The following is a 14,654-nucleotide window of genomic DNA, read 5'->3' on the forward strand; positions in this document are numbered from 1 at the left end:
GCATGTTATATTCAACAGTATGCTTATCTATAAGAGCCCTATCTGGGGGCTTCTATATGGTTCCTTCTATATGGAGCTTCTGCTTGCAGAAACAGACTTCTAAGTGCAAGAATAAGATTTTTTTATGTGCTTTCTTTTTTCACGATGTGAGGTGGCCTGAAGAAACCTACAGCATATATAAACAACAGGTTGCAGCTGGAGCTCTCTATCCAAAGAGACAGTGAGGCTGAAAAGTAGCCGTACTCATGGTTGATGGTGGTTGGTGAAAGAAAGAACGTGAAAGCATTAACGTTCTCACTCAGCCATGAAGGCAGTGGGGGTCAATCAACAGTTGCATGGGTGTGGTATGAGGGAAGATTGATCTCTGAGATAGAAAATGTTATTTTTCAGAAGCCAGATCTAAATTCAAAAGGTCAGACTCAAAACTGCACAGTATTAAGCAATTATTTCTCTACTTCTTGAAATAAGCTAGAAATTCAGCTGGCATAGCTCAACTGAAATCAATGCAACAACATTGATTTATGCAAGCTGAGGAGCCGGGTTAGAGTTAAATATCTGAATGTTAGTGAATGATGGACTCTTTACTAGGAACATAAATTACAGTGTTCCTGGATAAGATCGGTGGGAAAGGTTGACAGTGGATGAGAATCACCTGTGATGTTGGAAGAGTAATACTTTTTGAACTAAACCATATCTATTTGGAAAGGCTGACCTGCCCGAAATGAAAATTATTTTGAGACAATTTAATCGCTGAGCTGTTAGTGAGCTCCCTGGCTGTAGCACAACATTTTTATTAGTACAACAACAGGTGTGACACTTCAATAGTGACAGGTTCAATGGCAAGAAGATAGTGTTGGAGCAAAGCCAGTCTGAGGCACAGCCCCTGCAGGACCATACACAGGACTTTCAGGGTACGGGGTGGTGTGATTATGCCAAACACCTTGCTTTTGTTGGCGTTAAAAATAAGCTTGAGGTTTTGTGATCAAGGGAAAAAAAAAAAAAAAAGTGACTCAGTCCAATGAAAGCAATCACATTTATCTGAGCCTGGAGACAACAGGCAGCAGTAACTCAGAGTGGGATGTTAACTCCAAGACCCACTGCTCTAAATCATCTCAGTAGTGCCCTAGCAGAGAACTCCATGATAGAAGAGTGATAAACAGCGCCGATATATCACTATTTCTGGCATAAGTACTGGACTTTCTGCTGTACCACCTACTTTTGACCTGGATTTTGTTTGAGAGGAACTATCCTACAGCCATTCCTCAGGAATAAAAGGGAGGATGCAAAAAGAAAATAACATGCTAATTTCCATGTATGAGGAATTTGTAATTATTGCATCAAGGCAATAGTTACATATTCATACTCTCTCTAGAAAAATTATATACTCTTCTGCATAGCTGATCAATCCGGGAGATGCCAGAGCTGTGGGTAACTCAATGTGAAAAAGTTCTTACTATAACTATGGAAAATATAATGAGAAGCTAATGTCCGTTTTGCAAGGGAGTTTTGAAGTGCAGGCAGAAAACACTGCACGACTGGGAAACTCTTCTCCACAGGTTATGAGAGGCCTATTGGAAGGTGAAAGCTATTGCCCAGGAGAGATGGAAAACATTGCACGTTACTCCCATCAGATGAAGAGTTATATGATTCTTCTTGACCTTGACTCAGAAACAATGAAGCACTAAGAGACACTAAGAATGAGACAGTGTTCGGATTTGGCCAAGGTCACGGCGTGGGGGGAGGGAAGAAATGACAAAGTATTACCTCTACAGCAGTCTGTACATACTAGTTTTTACCATCAAGAGAGGTATTTATTTGCTTTCAAACGAGAGGCCAGTGCTTCAAGGAGCTCAGTCAAAGGAAGCACAGAAGTTTCTCATGTTTGATGCAGCTGCTGAGTTCCAAAGAGGAAGAAGAATTGGATTGCTTCAAAGTACTTGAAACACCCTGTAGGGATTTTCATTTTGTATTGAGATTCTCTGAGAGATCAATATTTAATGGAATAGTACTGCAACCCTCAATTTATAGCACACTATATTGGATATTACTGTTGTATCGCTACAATCAATTAAAATAAGCAGCTATATTTTATTGGTTTTATACACAATAAAATATTTTTAATTATAAGCCAGCTTTTCCCTCAAGCCTCTTCAACTGACACAACGGTGATCAGAAAGCCTGGATTTAGACGCAGAGGAATATAAGCCTTTCCTTTCCTAATATTTCTTTTAATTCCATGACATTTTAAAAGCCTTTTCTGTGAAATACACAGCATAGAAATGCATTATTACATTGTGCTGGAGACCAGATTTATGTTTTCTAACTTGGGATGACTGTGGAGTCCACTCAAGTGGTTTCTTCATTTCTGCGTAACATATGCAGAAATACACAAGAACGAAACCTCCATATGCTCTTACATGTGTATAAGTATCTGAAAAATGTAGGCTTCCATGTAAGCAGGTGTGGGAATGTGCAAAAAAGTGTTAATCCAATACAACCATTGCAAGATGTACATCCACATCTAATGAAATCAGCAAGCAGGAGAAGTTACATTGTGCTAGGGACCTTAAGAGCCACACAATATACAATATATGTTTCTTAGACCTGGAAGACAAAATGAATTTTTGAGCAACCTCTCATTTAATTTGAATGACCTGTGCCACTAGTTTTAACCAGGGGTGCAGACATAAATCTACATATGGCACTAGGGTTTTCTTTTTAGTTAGTTGTTTTCAAGCTCATCTACTCTGTAGTGGTTCCTGCAACAAACAGGGCTACATTACAGCAATCTGGGATCCACAGTTCAATCTGCTGGTTGTTTCTTCACTTCCGAAACATAATTAAGGGTGGTTTTACAGTCTCCTCTTTTCTTCTGTGTTGTTAAAGAAAATGCTTCATTTTCAAATTTTTTGTAGTTTCATCTTTTGTATAAAAAAAGGAAAGAAAAAACCAAAACTGCTTGTAATTGTAGTTCTGGCAACTCCACACCTTGCAGTGGGCTTTTACATTTCCTGGGCTTCCTTCCCCTCCCACCCCCGCAGCTGACAAAAGCCTCTCTGCGGTGACGCTGCCCTCCTGATACTGTGAACATCCCTTGCTTCCAGCTCTGTTCGACCAAAAGCCCTGCACCCTGTCACTGGGTTTATCCCATTACTGTCCACCACAAACCACAAGAGATTTTGGGGATTAAACCAGCTTTATGCACACTTCCATTTAATCCCTCCTAAAACTATGTGTAGAAATCGAGAGGGTTTGCGAGGGATTTCTCACAGCTGGTTGCCTTCAGACTCCACATGTGCAGAAGCTCCAGGAAAGCAGGACGCAGGACTCAGGTAACAAAGCTGCTGGGGGAGCAAGTGTACTTCCTTGCCTCCTATACAGCGAGGCAGAGGCCACAACCACGTCTGCATCACCAGGAGGATGCAAAGACCCATGAAGGTGTATTTTGATCATTGATTTTGATCTCAGTTATCTTCCTGTCTCATTGTTATTGCCTACTTCATGCCACAAGCTATTTAGGACTGCCAGCAAAGTGTCTTTCACTGTCATATGTAAAGAAACACTTTCATGGTCTGTTTTTAGGGCTCCTTCTATTCACAGGATGGCCTATGGCCTCACTTTTAAGGAAACAAGTTGCCAGTAAGCAAGAAGCAGAGACGTTAGGAAGGAAAACATAACGCTGACTGCAGCCTGTAAGTTTATTTGCTGCACAGTGCATGCTGCCGTCCCGAGTTCCGTCTCCTCCTGCCCCATCAATCATTCCTTTTGTTCACATGGTGAAGGGGATATTTTTTTAACGTGTGAATGATGCCCAGTCCTCAGGCTTGTGCAATGCCTGCTGAGCTCAATGGAAGAAAACAATATTGTTTTGTAGCGAGAATGTTCTGTGCCATGTCCAACAATGAATTTATCAGAAAGGCAATTTTTCCTCCGCACCTAGGAATGGCTGCATTTCCACTAATGGTGGTGCACCTCTTATCAATTTCTTTCACATTCACAAACACCATAATTCTGACCTGGCCAATTTTTATCCCAGGGGAAAAGAAAAGCCTTTAAAAATTCCTGGCTGATTCCCTAGCACAAAGCAGAAAAGCCTGCAATTGTAGCACATTCTCTATCAGAGTCCCTCAGAAGGAAAGGCAACATTTCATTCTTTCAGCATCTGCTTTCTCTCCATGAATTAATTTAAAGAGCGTGTTGCGCATGGGCTTCCAGTGGCTGAGCCAGGCTTTGGTCATTGTGAAATCTACTTTGCCATTACTGCTGTAAGAGTGTTGGCCTCACACACCAGCAGTGGGCCACACCGATGCACAGAATGAGCAAGACCCTGCTGTGTCCAGCATGCGATGCCTTGACATTACTTCCTTGCTTGTTATCCAGGTTTTAAATGGTCTGTTGGATTATTCAAAGGGCTTTCTTTCTTTAGGAGGTCGATGACATGAGGTCATCATGTTCGGCTTAAGAGCTCACTGCATTACTTGGGTACTAAAATACCAACTTATTCTAGTGCAATAGAAGAATACAGCAAATGCTGGAGGTGTTCAATGTAAAATATGAATACATACCTCCAAGCTGGAGCGGTTAAGCCCCCAAATCAACCTGTTTTTTTCATAGCCAGTGTTTATGTGCTGAAAAAAGATGCGGCCAATCTCAGCTTGGGGGCCTATTTTGGATGTTCGTCCCGTGGGTCAGGGCTCTGCTTTGAAGGCAGGGCCCATGCACATGAACAAAAAGAAGCAAGCGCTCTTGCAAGTACGCTAGCCTGCTCTGCCCCCGCTTCCCATACGGCAGGGCTCGGCTGTGCGAAGCAGCAGGCTGTGAGTAGGAGGCAGCTTTAGGCTGTTTGGCCAGCGCATGCTGCTCAATCAATTGTTCTTCATCCTCCCCAAATGAATGGCAGCGGGCCAGACGGAAGCGCGCTTTGGGGCAGAGCTGGCTCCTCAACATGGGAGGACCACTCCCAGTACTACAGTTATTTCTGTTTGAAAAACTTGTCATACTATATAATTAGGACTACATCTATTTAACAGTGAAAATTAACGTGAATATAGGCAGACATGATTTATTGGGTGCCACTTTGATGTATGGAGAAGAAGTTGGCAAAGAACCGTTCCTTTGGCTCAGGTGCTCAAAAAGAGATAAGATCCCCCTCTGACCATCCTCTAAATAGGGCTTTATCAAGTATCTGGTATTCTCATGCTTGAAGGTTATTTCGCTATTCATATTTGTTATTCATCATCTTGTAAAGAATCAATGCCTTTCCTTAAAAAGTAAACAATTAAATATTCCCAATAGGATTTGAAATGTATACCTCATTGATATGAACTGCTGTTCCTGTTGTAGTTATTCATACCCACTAGCTTTAGACACTTAGTATAAGAGTTTGGCTCTCCATGTAATCAGTGGATACAGGTAAATGTCTCAAGAGTGTGATTCAGATCACTTAATGTGGGCAATAATTGTGTACTTCCTAGACACCACCTAGACACCAGAACCTGTAGACTGTGGTCTTGAATAAAGAATTAAAAATTTGGTCTGTTAATCAAGAGAACACAAGAAAGAAATGTCCTTGATAATGGAAGCTTCCAGTGGCAAGACCTCCAGTATAGAAAACAAGACTTGTAATAAAACGAGTAGGATCTATATCTTCATATCATGCTAACAGTACAATAGGTTACCAAAAAAGTAAATGAACTATTTTACAGGAAAAGTACTTTTAAACGAAGGAGGTAGAAGAAACTGAGGAAGCACACAAACCAAGCTCCTATGTCTTCTTAGGAGTGACTGAAAAGAAGAGACAATATGGAAATAAGCCCAGCCTTGTGGCTCCCAGCTGTTGCTTCCATATTTTCAGGTTCTGAAGTCTAGTATAAATCTAAGTTACAAAAGAGTTTTGCAGAAAACCTTGCAGAACACAAACATTCATCTATGACATTGTATCTTCATAAACATGTTATTTTCACATTTTTCAAGAAGTTTAATGCACCCTGCATGTTGGTTTCTGAGGCAGGTAAAAAAGCAGGATGACTGGTCAAGCCTGAGGTTGAATTAATGTACAAACGGGACTCAGTCAATCCATTTTGGCTGCCACAGTATAGTTATTGGTCTTGTTTTCTAGACAGACTTTTCCCCATTGTTTCCGACTAATTTACTGCACTGTAATGGCGCTGCAGCACATACTGTCTAAGCCATGGTGAGCATTAGCGTCACCATAGCCTGAAGACGCCAATAAACGGGAATCAGTATGCTGAGACCAAGACAGGTGGCATCATGGAATAAATACACTTGCTATTCTCTAGGCATTCAACTGGGAAAACAATCAATCACATGAGCGATCACTGCAGAAGAAAAGACCACTGCCAGGTTTTTTGAGGTCCTGTCCCTCAAAAGGTCCTCTTGGATTATTTCTGGCAATAAAGGTTTGGGTTCCTTCAAGTGAAATCCAGCCTCTCTGGATGTCAGTGTGGATTTTACCGACTTCATTTTGGCTATTGTCTTCATGCTGCCACATCAATACACACTACTTTGAAATATTTTGGGGCTACCTAATATTAAAAATTTTGTTCCTGCAGTGTTTTGTCTCCATGAGGGCAAGGGTGTTTACTGTTCAACAGCTAAAATCATAAAGTGAAAAATTCTAAGAAAACCATTATATGTTGAAGTTTGGTTAGATGCAATTGCAGCTCTCAACATCATATTACTTTATAATGCCCTGATACTTCACCTCTATTAATACATGAACATTAATCAGAATATTTTGATTAAGTTAGTACATGACCCTGATGTGAAAGAAAGGGCTATGTAAAGAAAAAAAAAACATACAGAGAAGTCAGGTGGCTGACTGAAGGCCACAGTAAGTCAGTAGCAGAGCTAAGAATATACTACTCATACTCCAGGGTGTAGTACGCATACGCGATCCCAAAACTCCTATTTCACCTAAAAGACACATTCACTGTAAGCCAAAAATCTTTCACTAGTGACAGTGTTTTAGCCTGATGCAATGAGAAAGGACGGAGCTATTAAATCTCCTTCTCTGCAAATGCTTTGTGACCTAATAAAATGTTCAGACCACCGTAACAATTATTCTCCAAGCAATAGGGCTAAATTTTAGTAATTTTTCAGTGCTGCTGTTCATGACTGGAATGATTACGTCTATTCCTTTCCTCAGCCTACAGGCTGAGCTTAAGTAAAAATTTTTTTTGTACCAATGCATTAAATTCAGACCCAATAAATCATCATCTACTATAGTGTCTCTGGACCTGGGTGTTTGGGGGCTTTTTTTTTTCCCTGAAGAAAAAAGTAGTGGGAGCAATTAGGGGCATGACAGAGACTGGAAAGTTATAAAGATGAAAACTGTGATGGGAAGATCTCATAAAAACACCAACAGAAATCTGGAGTAAGAGCACTTAAAAGAGTTTTGTACGGAGCATTAAGAACTTAAAGCGTGGGCACTGTACTGAGATGATGCGACAGCCCACAGCAAGTTTCATCAGGTACCAATCATTTTAGCAGCACTTAGAAACTAAGACATTAAAAATACATACTGCTTTCGTCTACTTTCGATATGCTGACATTTATACAAAAAGGAAATAAAATTAGCAAGTTATTTGTATGCGCCTATCAATTTTAAACTTGAGCTTTCTAGTACAGTTTGACTTAATAGTTTAACTACCAAAAGAATGACAACCCCTTTTTTTTGCCTTCCTCTAGCCTCCCCCCAAATATATACCCAACCAAAAAAATACTCAATCAATTTAGTTCAGCCTCTTGATGTGTGTATCAAAGCTACTACATATAAATCTCAGCTGAGGAGCCAGAGCTGTCAGAAGACTATATGTATCAGAGCTTTAGACTAGGTGCGTCCAAAGAGCAAAATAAACCTACCGCAAGTGACAATCCAGAACAGTCATGAGACACAACATAGACAAGGAGGACATAGAAGGAAGAAATAAAAATTAAAACATCCACACACAAACATTAGTAAAAACCACGGAGAAATGACCTTTTTGCAGTAGTACATTAATTAATGGTTTGCCTCCCCTAGAAGGAATCTAATCCTCCCAGTGGCACTTGGTGGAGTTGTATGCTCTACTTGAAAAAGTAAGCATTGCCTGCAATGGAAATGAGTTTCTGGACTGAAACCCTAAGCTTATTTTCAACACTTCTCCCACTTTACCTCAACTATATTTGCTCATAATCGCCATTATTTCATAAACAGTTTCTCATTTGAAATATCATACCAGAAGTTGTGTTCAGGAAAGCGGACATTTTGAAGCACAAATCTTCTCAGGGACACCAAAATTTTATTCCACTTTCGGTAATATCTAGTTATCATGGATGACTATTGATCTGACTGAGTCTCTATGTCAAAAGCATCTTAAACTATGTCAAGCTATATGGCTCTGTAATGATTTGGCATGGATCTGCAGGTCAGCATGAGTACGTGGAGGTCAGAAGTTCTCTTTGACAAACAAAACCAGAGTAAAATGGAAATTGTATTTCCAGAGGCTGATACTTTGAATTTACCAAACGCTACTCCCTTTCAAGTTTTGTGTGCCTAGGGAACTAGGATCTTGCAAGACGCCAAGTGCACATCAACTGCTATTATGCACTCCCAGCTGAAGGCAGCAGGTAATTAGCACTTGCAGGTTCAGGCCTAACAATGACTGAACGAAGCTTTTTGGATTTTTGACAACATTGGTATTGTATGTTGCCCTTTATAATGGCATTAGATTTACATCCTGATCTTCAATTACTTTTCTTTTAACATTAAAATTTGCTTCTTTTGAAAAGCTAAAAGGCATTTTTGTTTTTCCCCTTTCTGTTTTATGCCAGAGACCCTAAAGTGGTTCAACCCTCGTAACAGAAATATTCTACACTTAGCATTGCATTGAGTTCAGCTAGGTGTATTAAAACTTGCACTGATAATTCAAGAATAAACTGTCGGAATAAACAGTTAGTCATACTGGAAAAAAAAAAGAAAGGAAAAGACAGCTAAGATTTCACAAATTAGGAATTAAGTTGGGAAAAACTATTGAATGCCAAGGACTTAAAACTTAAAATCTGTACGCTTTTAGACTGATAAGTACAAATCTAAGGGGCTAATTTAAGTAGCTTGTTTTTGAAATCCCAGATAGTGAAGAGGAAGCTTGGCTGGAGAGTTATTAAAGGTCTAACATTTACATTTCTCAAGTGAGAATCTACCCTCCTTACGTTTAACTGTGCAAAACAAAACATATTGGTTAAATCCCAAAATATTTGGGCAAAAGTATGTTTAAATAACTATACAGAATATTTTGAATGGAATCTTCTTAAAATACCCATTTGTGCAACGTTTCAAAGTTTGAGCTCTCTTTGTAAACATGATATGCATGATTCAGCTTTTTATCAATTTTTCCCAAGAAGAAGACTGAAATGAAACTCAATATTAATCACATAATGCAATTTTGCATTTAAAATATTTTTTTTCCAAGAGTCCATGGTCATTTGTCCCGGTCCTACTGAATATAATCAAAAACACTTAATAATATATTGTAAGTACAACAATGGCCTTACACAATATGCAACAAATTCCACATAAATATCAATCAACAAATTGCACATTATTTGTCCTACAACAAAGTATTCGGTTTGTTGTCATTGGTAGAACGTAACAAACATCTCAAGGAATTTTTCCACAAGCATAATCAAAAAGTTCTTCCAAATTATTCTTGGTTCAATGGGAGGAAGGTGGCTAGCAGTAGCCCAACAACTGGTGATCTGATTTTCCATGCATTGCTGAGGGGGAAATATCTCACAATTACTTAGTATTAATAGCCAAGAACAAAGTCCATAAATCAAATACAGGAAATCTACAAATGCTTAATCAAAGTGCTTAAAGAAAAGGGGGTTGTTTCACATTCATCATATGGAGAAAACAAAATGAGCATAAATTCTTTTTCAAGGGAGAACTCAAAATTTCTGCTCTGTTGTTGTTTGAACTCGGCTTCACTCATCTTCCTAACCTTGGAATAGCTGCATCTACATTAGGGATTTTGTGTACTGATGAGGTTGTTTTCAGTTGTGAATTTGTTTTGTGTCTGCACGACCAGTGTGGCACATGAAGTATCTTCTCTCCAGGTGGAACCAAGGTTGAAGCTGTGCACCAGGACACTATCTAAAGTGCTCCACTTGCAATGTGGATGCAAGGGTCTCCCGTCATTCAATCTTTGCACCTGTGAAGGACTCTGTTAGTTGCGGTAAAGCAATCTGGGATGGCTGTAGGGAAATCTGCTTTGCATTGCCTACTAGCGTGTAGACACATAAGTATACCTAGGACGGGCAATTGCTGTGAACTTCATTAGCTGTAAGCATGTAATGTGTACTTATGCTCTGAGAACCAAAACGGGTTGTGTCAGATCATGCCAAGGCTTATTTTGTTGGTGCAATGTATTGACTAGAACTGTTAACTACTGTCTAATGAATCAAGATTGTAGTAGTGCCTACTGCAATTTAGTAGCATGAACAGGAATAAAACAACTGGATCTTCAGTTATTTTCTTGCCCTACCATCTACTGAGCAACTATGACAAAAGGTGTCCTCTTGGCTGATAATGGAAACTGGAAATAGCTCTCATAGCTCTGTACCTTTGAAGCTCATCCAGTATTTTCCTCTCCTTATCTGAGCTTTTTTCAGACTCCACTCAGGTGATCCAGTTGCACTTGGTCATCAGACTCGTAAGGCTTCCTCATCCACTCTCCTGATTTTGCTCTTCCCCCATCATGTCTCATGTGCCTGGAGAAGCATGCTAACTTGTTCAAGGACTCTTAAGACTGGTTGATGAGCCACATTGGTGGCTGCTCCATCACTGTACATTGGCATCTCACCACTTATGCTGGACTGACTATGGGCTTCTTAGCTACTGTGCTCTAGGCTTCTCTTCTTGGATCTTGTTCCTGATCAGCTGTCCAGAGTCCTCAGGTTTCCAGCTTTGGCTTGTACTTCTACTCAACCTGCCTTCAGCCCAGCTTTCTTCATATACTAGATTCCAACTTGTGGAAGGAACTGCTCATTCCCGACCATGGTTCTATCCTCTGTCTTTGTCTGGATAAGCACTCCTGGACTGCTCTGGCTTAACCTTACCAGGGGTCTTGGAACACAGACTTGACCATGAAATATCTTTACAGTTATTGGTTCCTACTGAAGACGTTTTGCAAAGCAGTTCTCTAAACTTCTTCAGTACTTTCTGTTTGAAAAATACCGCCCTTTATTTTCTTAGCTTATGAAATCTGGCAACACAGTGAGGACACGTGAATACTTCACATTTATTTCCCCATTCTTCTGCTTATTCTCAACAGTTTGCTCCAGAACAGACAATATAAAAACCCTGTTAAAAAAAGCTTTATTTTTTTTTTTCAGGAATAAATTAATCAGCTCTGTGGCCCTGAGGATTAGGTCCTTCTGCTTCTCTTGCATGAAGCTGATCTGAAGGACAAGTTTTTCTGCCCTTATGAAAATGATGCTGCTCAAAGGGCATTATGCTAATCTTTTTCTCCAAGTTATTCAGTTGACTTACAGTTACAAGTATGGCCTGTTATCTTTAACCTCCTCCTCCGTACTACAAAATGAATTCTCCCAACATCATCGTGTTGAATGTCCCTGTGCTCTTCCTTTTTGGTTGTTTTCCTTTGTTTCTATCCTTCTCATTTTTTCTTCTATACTGTTGTTTCTTTCTCTGCTGAACTTTTGCTTTTGGGGATAAAAAGGGATTTAGAGTTCAGAGCTACTCTTGTTTATCATGTAAGCTCAGAAACACTGCTAGAAAGATATACACTGTACTAGGTCCTGGTCGAAGCCTTGAAAAAGGACAGTGAACATTGTGCACATTTGCTTCATTTTTGGGACAACCAAGACACTCTCAATAAACCTGTCCCTTCCAGATGAGTCAATATATGCCCATTAATTTTTTTTTTTTAGCAGAGCAGGGAAATTGGCTGACTGCTTGATAAAGTGATGCCACAACCAGATTCATCTTTTGTGATACCACCAAGAACGTGCTGCCAATCGGTCCCCTCTTCACAGAGCCACTACTGAGGCAACAAGCAGAACTTTTTGTGGAAATATCATACAGAAATCTTCAAATGCAACTCAGGAGTTCAAGAAAAGGAGAGGTACTTTACCTGGTCTTTCATGGTTTTCCCTAAATCTTTAACATCTTTCATGTTAATAGCATTCTTCCCTCCCTTCTCCTTTCCCTTCTTCTTGTTCTTCTTTTTGAACAAGCATTTCTTACAGAGACAAAAGCAGCAGGTAAGGATTAATAGGACTGCAACTATGGCTATGGCTATTAAGGCCCAAGGTGGCACTGGAAGAGAAAAAGAAACACACACAAAAAGAAGGTGGTAAACTGTTAGTAGGGCTAAACTTAGAAACAAGCACATTTCTCTCACAGCTAAGCCTTTTTCAATGAAAACGCCTTGCAGAAATACCTGAAATCCTTTTTAAAATATCCTGTCATCATTTGTATATTTCTCCCAACTGAGCATTTGCACACACAATGCCAATTTAACACATCTATCTATTTACATGCCTGGTGACACATATCAAACTCACTTGCAGCTATTTTGATTAATCCACCATCTGAAAATGATATGTCCAAAATATTTACACTGTGCAAATCTGTAAAATGCTCGGCACATTTAGGCAATTACTTGCTTCTTTCTTTAATCATCTCCCCAACCCACCTGGCATTGTGGCTGAATCGGGTGGAACTGACTGGGAATTTCCCTTTTCCGGAACGGCGTTCGATGCAAGCAGTCAGTTTTAGTGAACAGCCCTTCTCCTCTGCCCACTGCTGTACTTGGCAGACTCCTCGCAACAGATGCAGGTCAAGGTCACCAGTAAAGACTGACCAAGGACAAAGGACTGTCCAATCCAAGGGCATCGGTTCTATTTGTCATCACACCCTAACGCTAGCGAAGTTTCAGTACACAGCTATATTCTCATCTATACTTTCCTATAAAGAAAAGTGTATGTTCTGTTTATTCATTCAGTCCAGGATGCTGGACATGGCTCAAGCATGAATAAATAACAGAGAACACTTACTATGATAAAATGGTCTTGTTAAAGATCAGAATTTTGGAAAAAAGAACTTAAGGTGACACTTAAACACAAGTACTCCAGGAGGGAACTATCTTCATACAAATCAGCTTTAATGAACACGGCTGCCCACATTTAACCAGAACACCTGATGAAACTTTAAATCTTGTAAACCGTCCTTTGCTAAAAATCTCGAAATGCACTCAGTCTATCAGGTCTGCAAGATACTCTCTCAGTGCATTACCTAAAGGTCTCTAATATGATACAGAGCAAAACTGAAGAGTGAATCAAATTTGACATGTTGACGTCAGTGAATCACAGAAGGGAACGGACAGTATAAATAGAGAAAATTAATTGCTTAAAGGAGCTAAGCAGAGTGTGAAGCATGGTCACAGGAACTTCCACTACAAATTACCGTTCAGGAAGAGGACAAAGCACCTACACCTTCCTCACTTTAAATTTAATGACCATATTTCTAACTTTTATTCAAATGCCCTTGGTGACAGATACAAAAATAATGCAGAAAAACAGTGAAACAATAATTTCTTAATACTTTTGTGCCTCCAACTGTTCATTAAATGCAGCTGCTATAAAAGGGAAGCTGTACCATATGTAGAACAAATGAGAACTGATTACTAAACAAATGAATGTTAAAAGATAAACAGTGAACAGATTAACAGCTGTTTATGGCATGTATTTTATGGCGTCAGCAGCAGCAATTCTGCAGCTAAAGTTGCATTAGATCTGCACTTATCACAACTTAAAATCTGTATTTCATGCATTAATGATTCCATTTTGTCTTCAAATCTGGTGTGGTAACACTTTGTAACACAACTGACACGCCTACAAATTTTTAATTTTTTTTTCATCCAGCATTCACCAATGTAAAATGATCGCCTTTCACACGCAATGTGTGTTCTTCTCAAACGCTAAACTTCACACGTGTACTTGGTCTGTTAGACACTTAGCATCTGAAACAGTATTTACATAACGCTATACTTTATGTCTGAGCTAACCTACAGGAGTTATGTCAATATGAAATGAATGCTGTGCCCAAATCTATCAGCTATTTTTTGCTGCCTTGTCAGCAGTGCTTGAAGCATGATGCCAGCGAATATGGGGAGCAGCAAGAATAGGGGGTGGGGTTCTGCCAGCAGGATGGCACCGTGGGAGGAAAGAGAGGAGGGACACATCAAATGCGGGTAAGCTGGAAGAACCAAGGAACTGAGGAGACAGGGAATGTGGGCGTTAGTAGGATATATGCATCCTACGGATGAAAAAGCTTGTGTAGGTAGTAGAAGTCATGTTCCTTTGTGCTGAAACCGTTGTGTAAAGTGGTATCCTGGCACTGCTGCCTCGGTTCTCTGGAGCATGAACAATGTAGGGTGCCTTGGGGAGCATTTGAAACACTTGCAGATACCTCAGCTTTTTTTTTTTTCTTTTTATAATGCATTGTCTGCTCTCATCTGTTTGTAATTTAATTTCACCCAATAGCTCTTGTGATGCAATTAAATGATCATCAAATTAATATCTGAGACACCAAGAATTATACAGAAATCCATATTTATCTCTTCAAA

At 39.7% G+C, this 14,654-nt stretch overlaps 1 protein-coding gene across 1 annotated transcript in view; it reads right to left on the reverse strand.

Annotated features, from left to right (window-relative positions):
* The window catches only part of SYT1 (synaptotagmin 1), a 358,040-nt gene that overhangs the window by 80,912 nt on the left and 262,474 nt on the right, over positions 1-14,654 (reverse strand). The window contains exon 4 of the mRNA XM_054211854.1: positions 12,159-12,343. Within this exon, the coding sequence (XP_054067829.1) occupies positions 12,159-12,343 (185 nt within the window). The remainder of the gene's footprint in view (positions 1-12,158; positions 12,344-14,654) is intronic.

The sequence above is a fragment of the Rissa tridactyla genome, chromosome 1 (assembly GCF_028500815.1).
Source record: "Rissa tridactyla isolate bRisTri1 chromosome 1, bRisTri1.patW.cur.20221130, whole genome shotgun sequence".
Classification (NCBI taxonomy): Eukaryota; Metazoa; Chordata; class Aves; order Charadriiformes; family Laridae; genus Rissa; species Rissa tridactyla.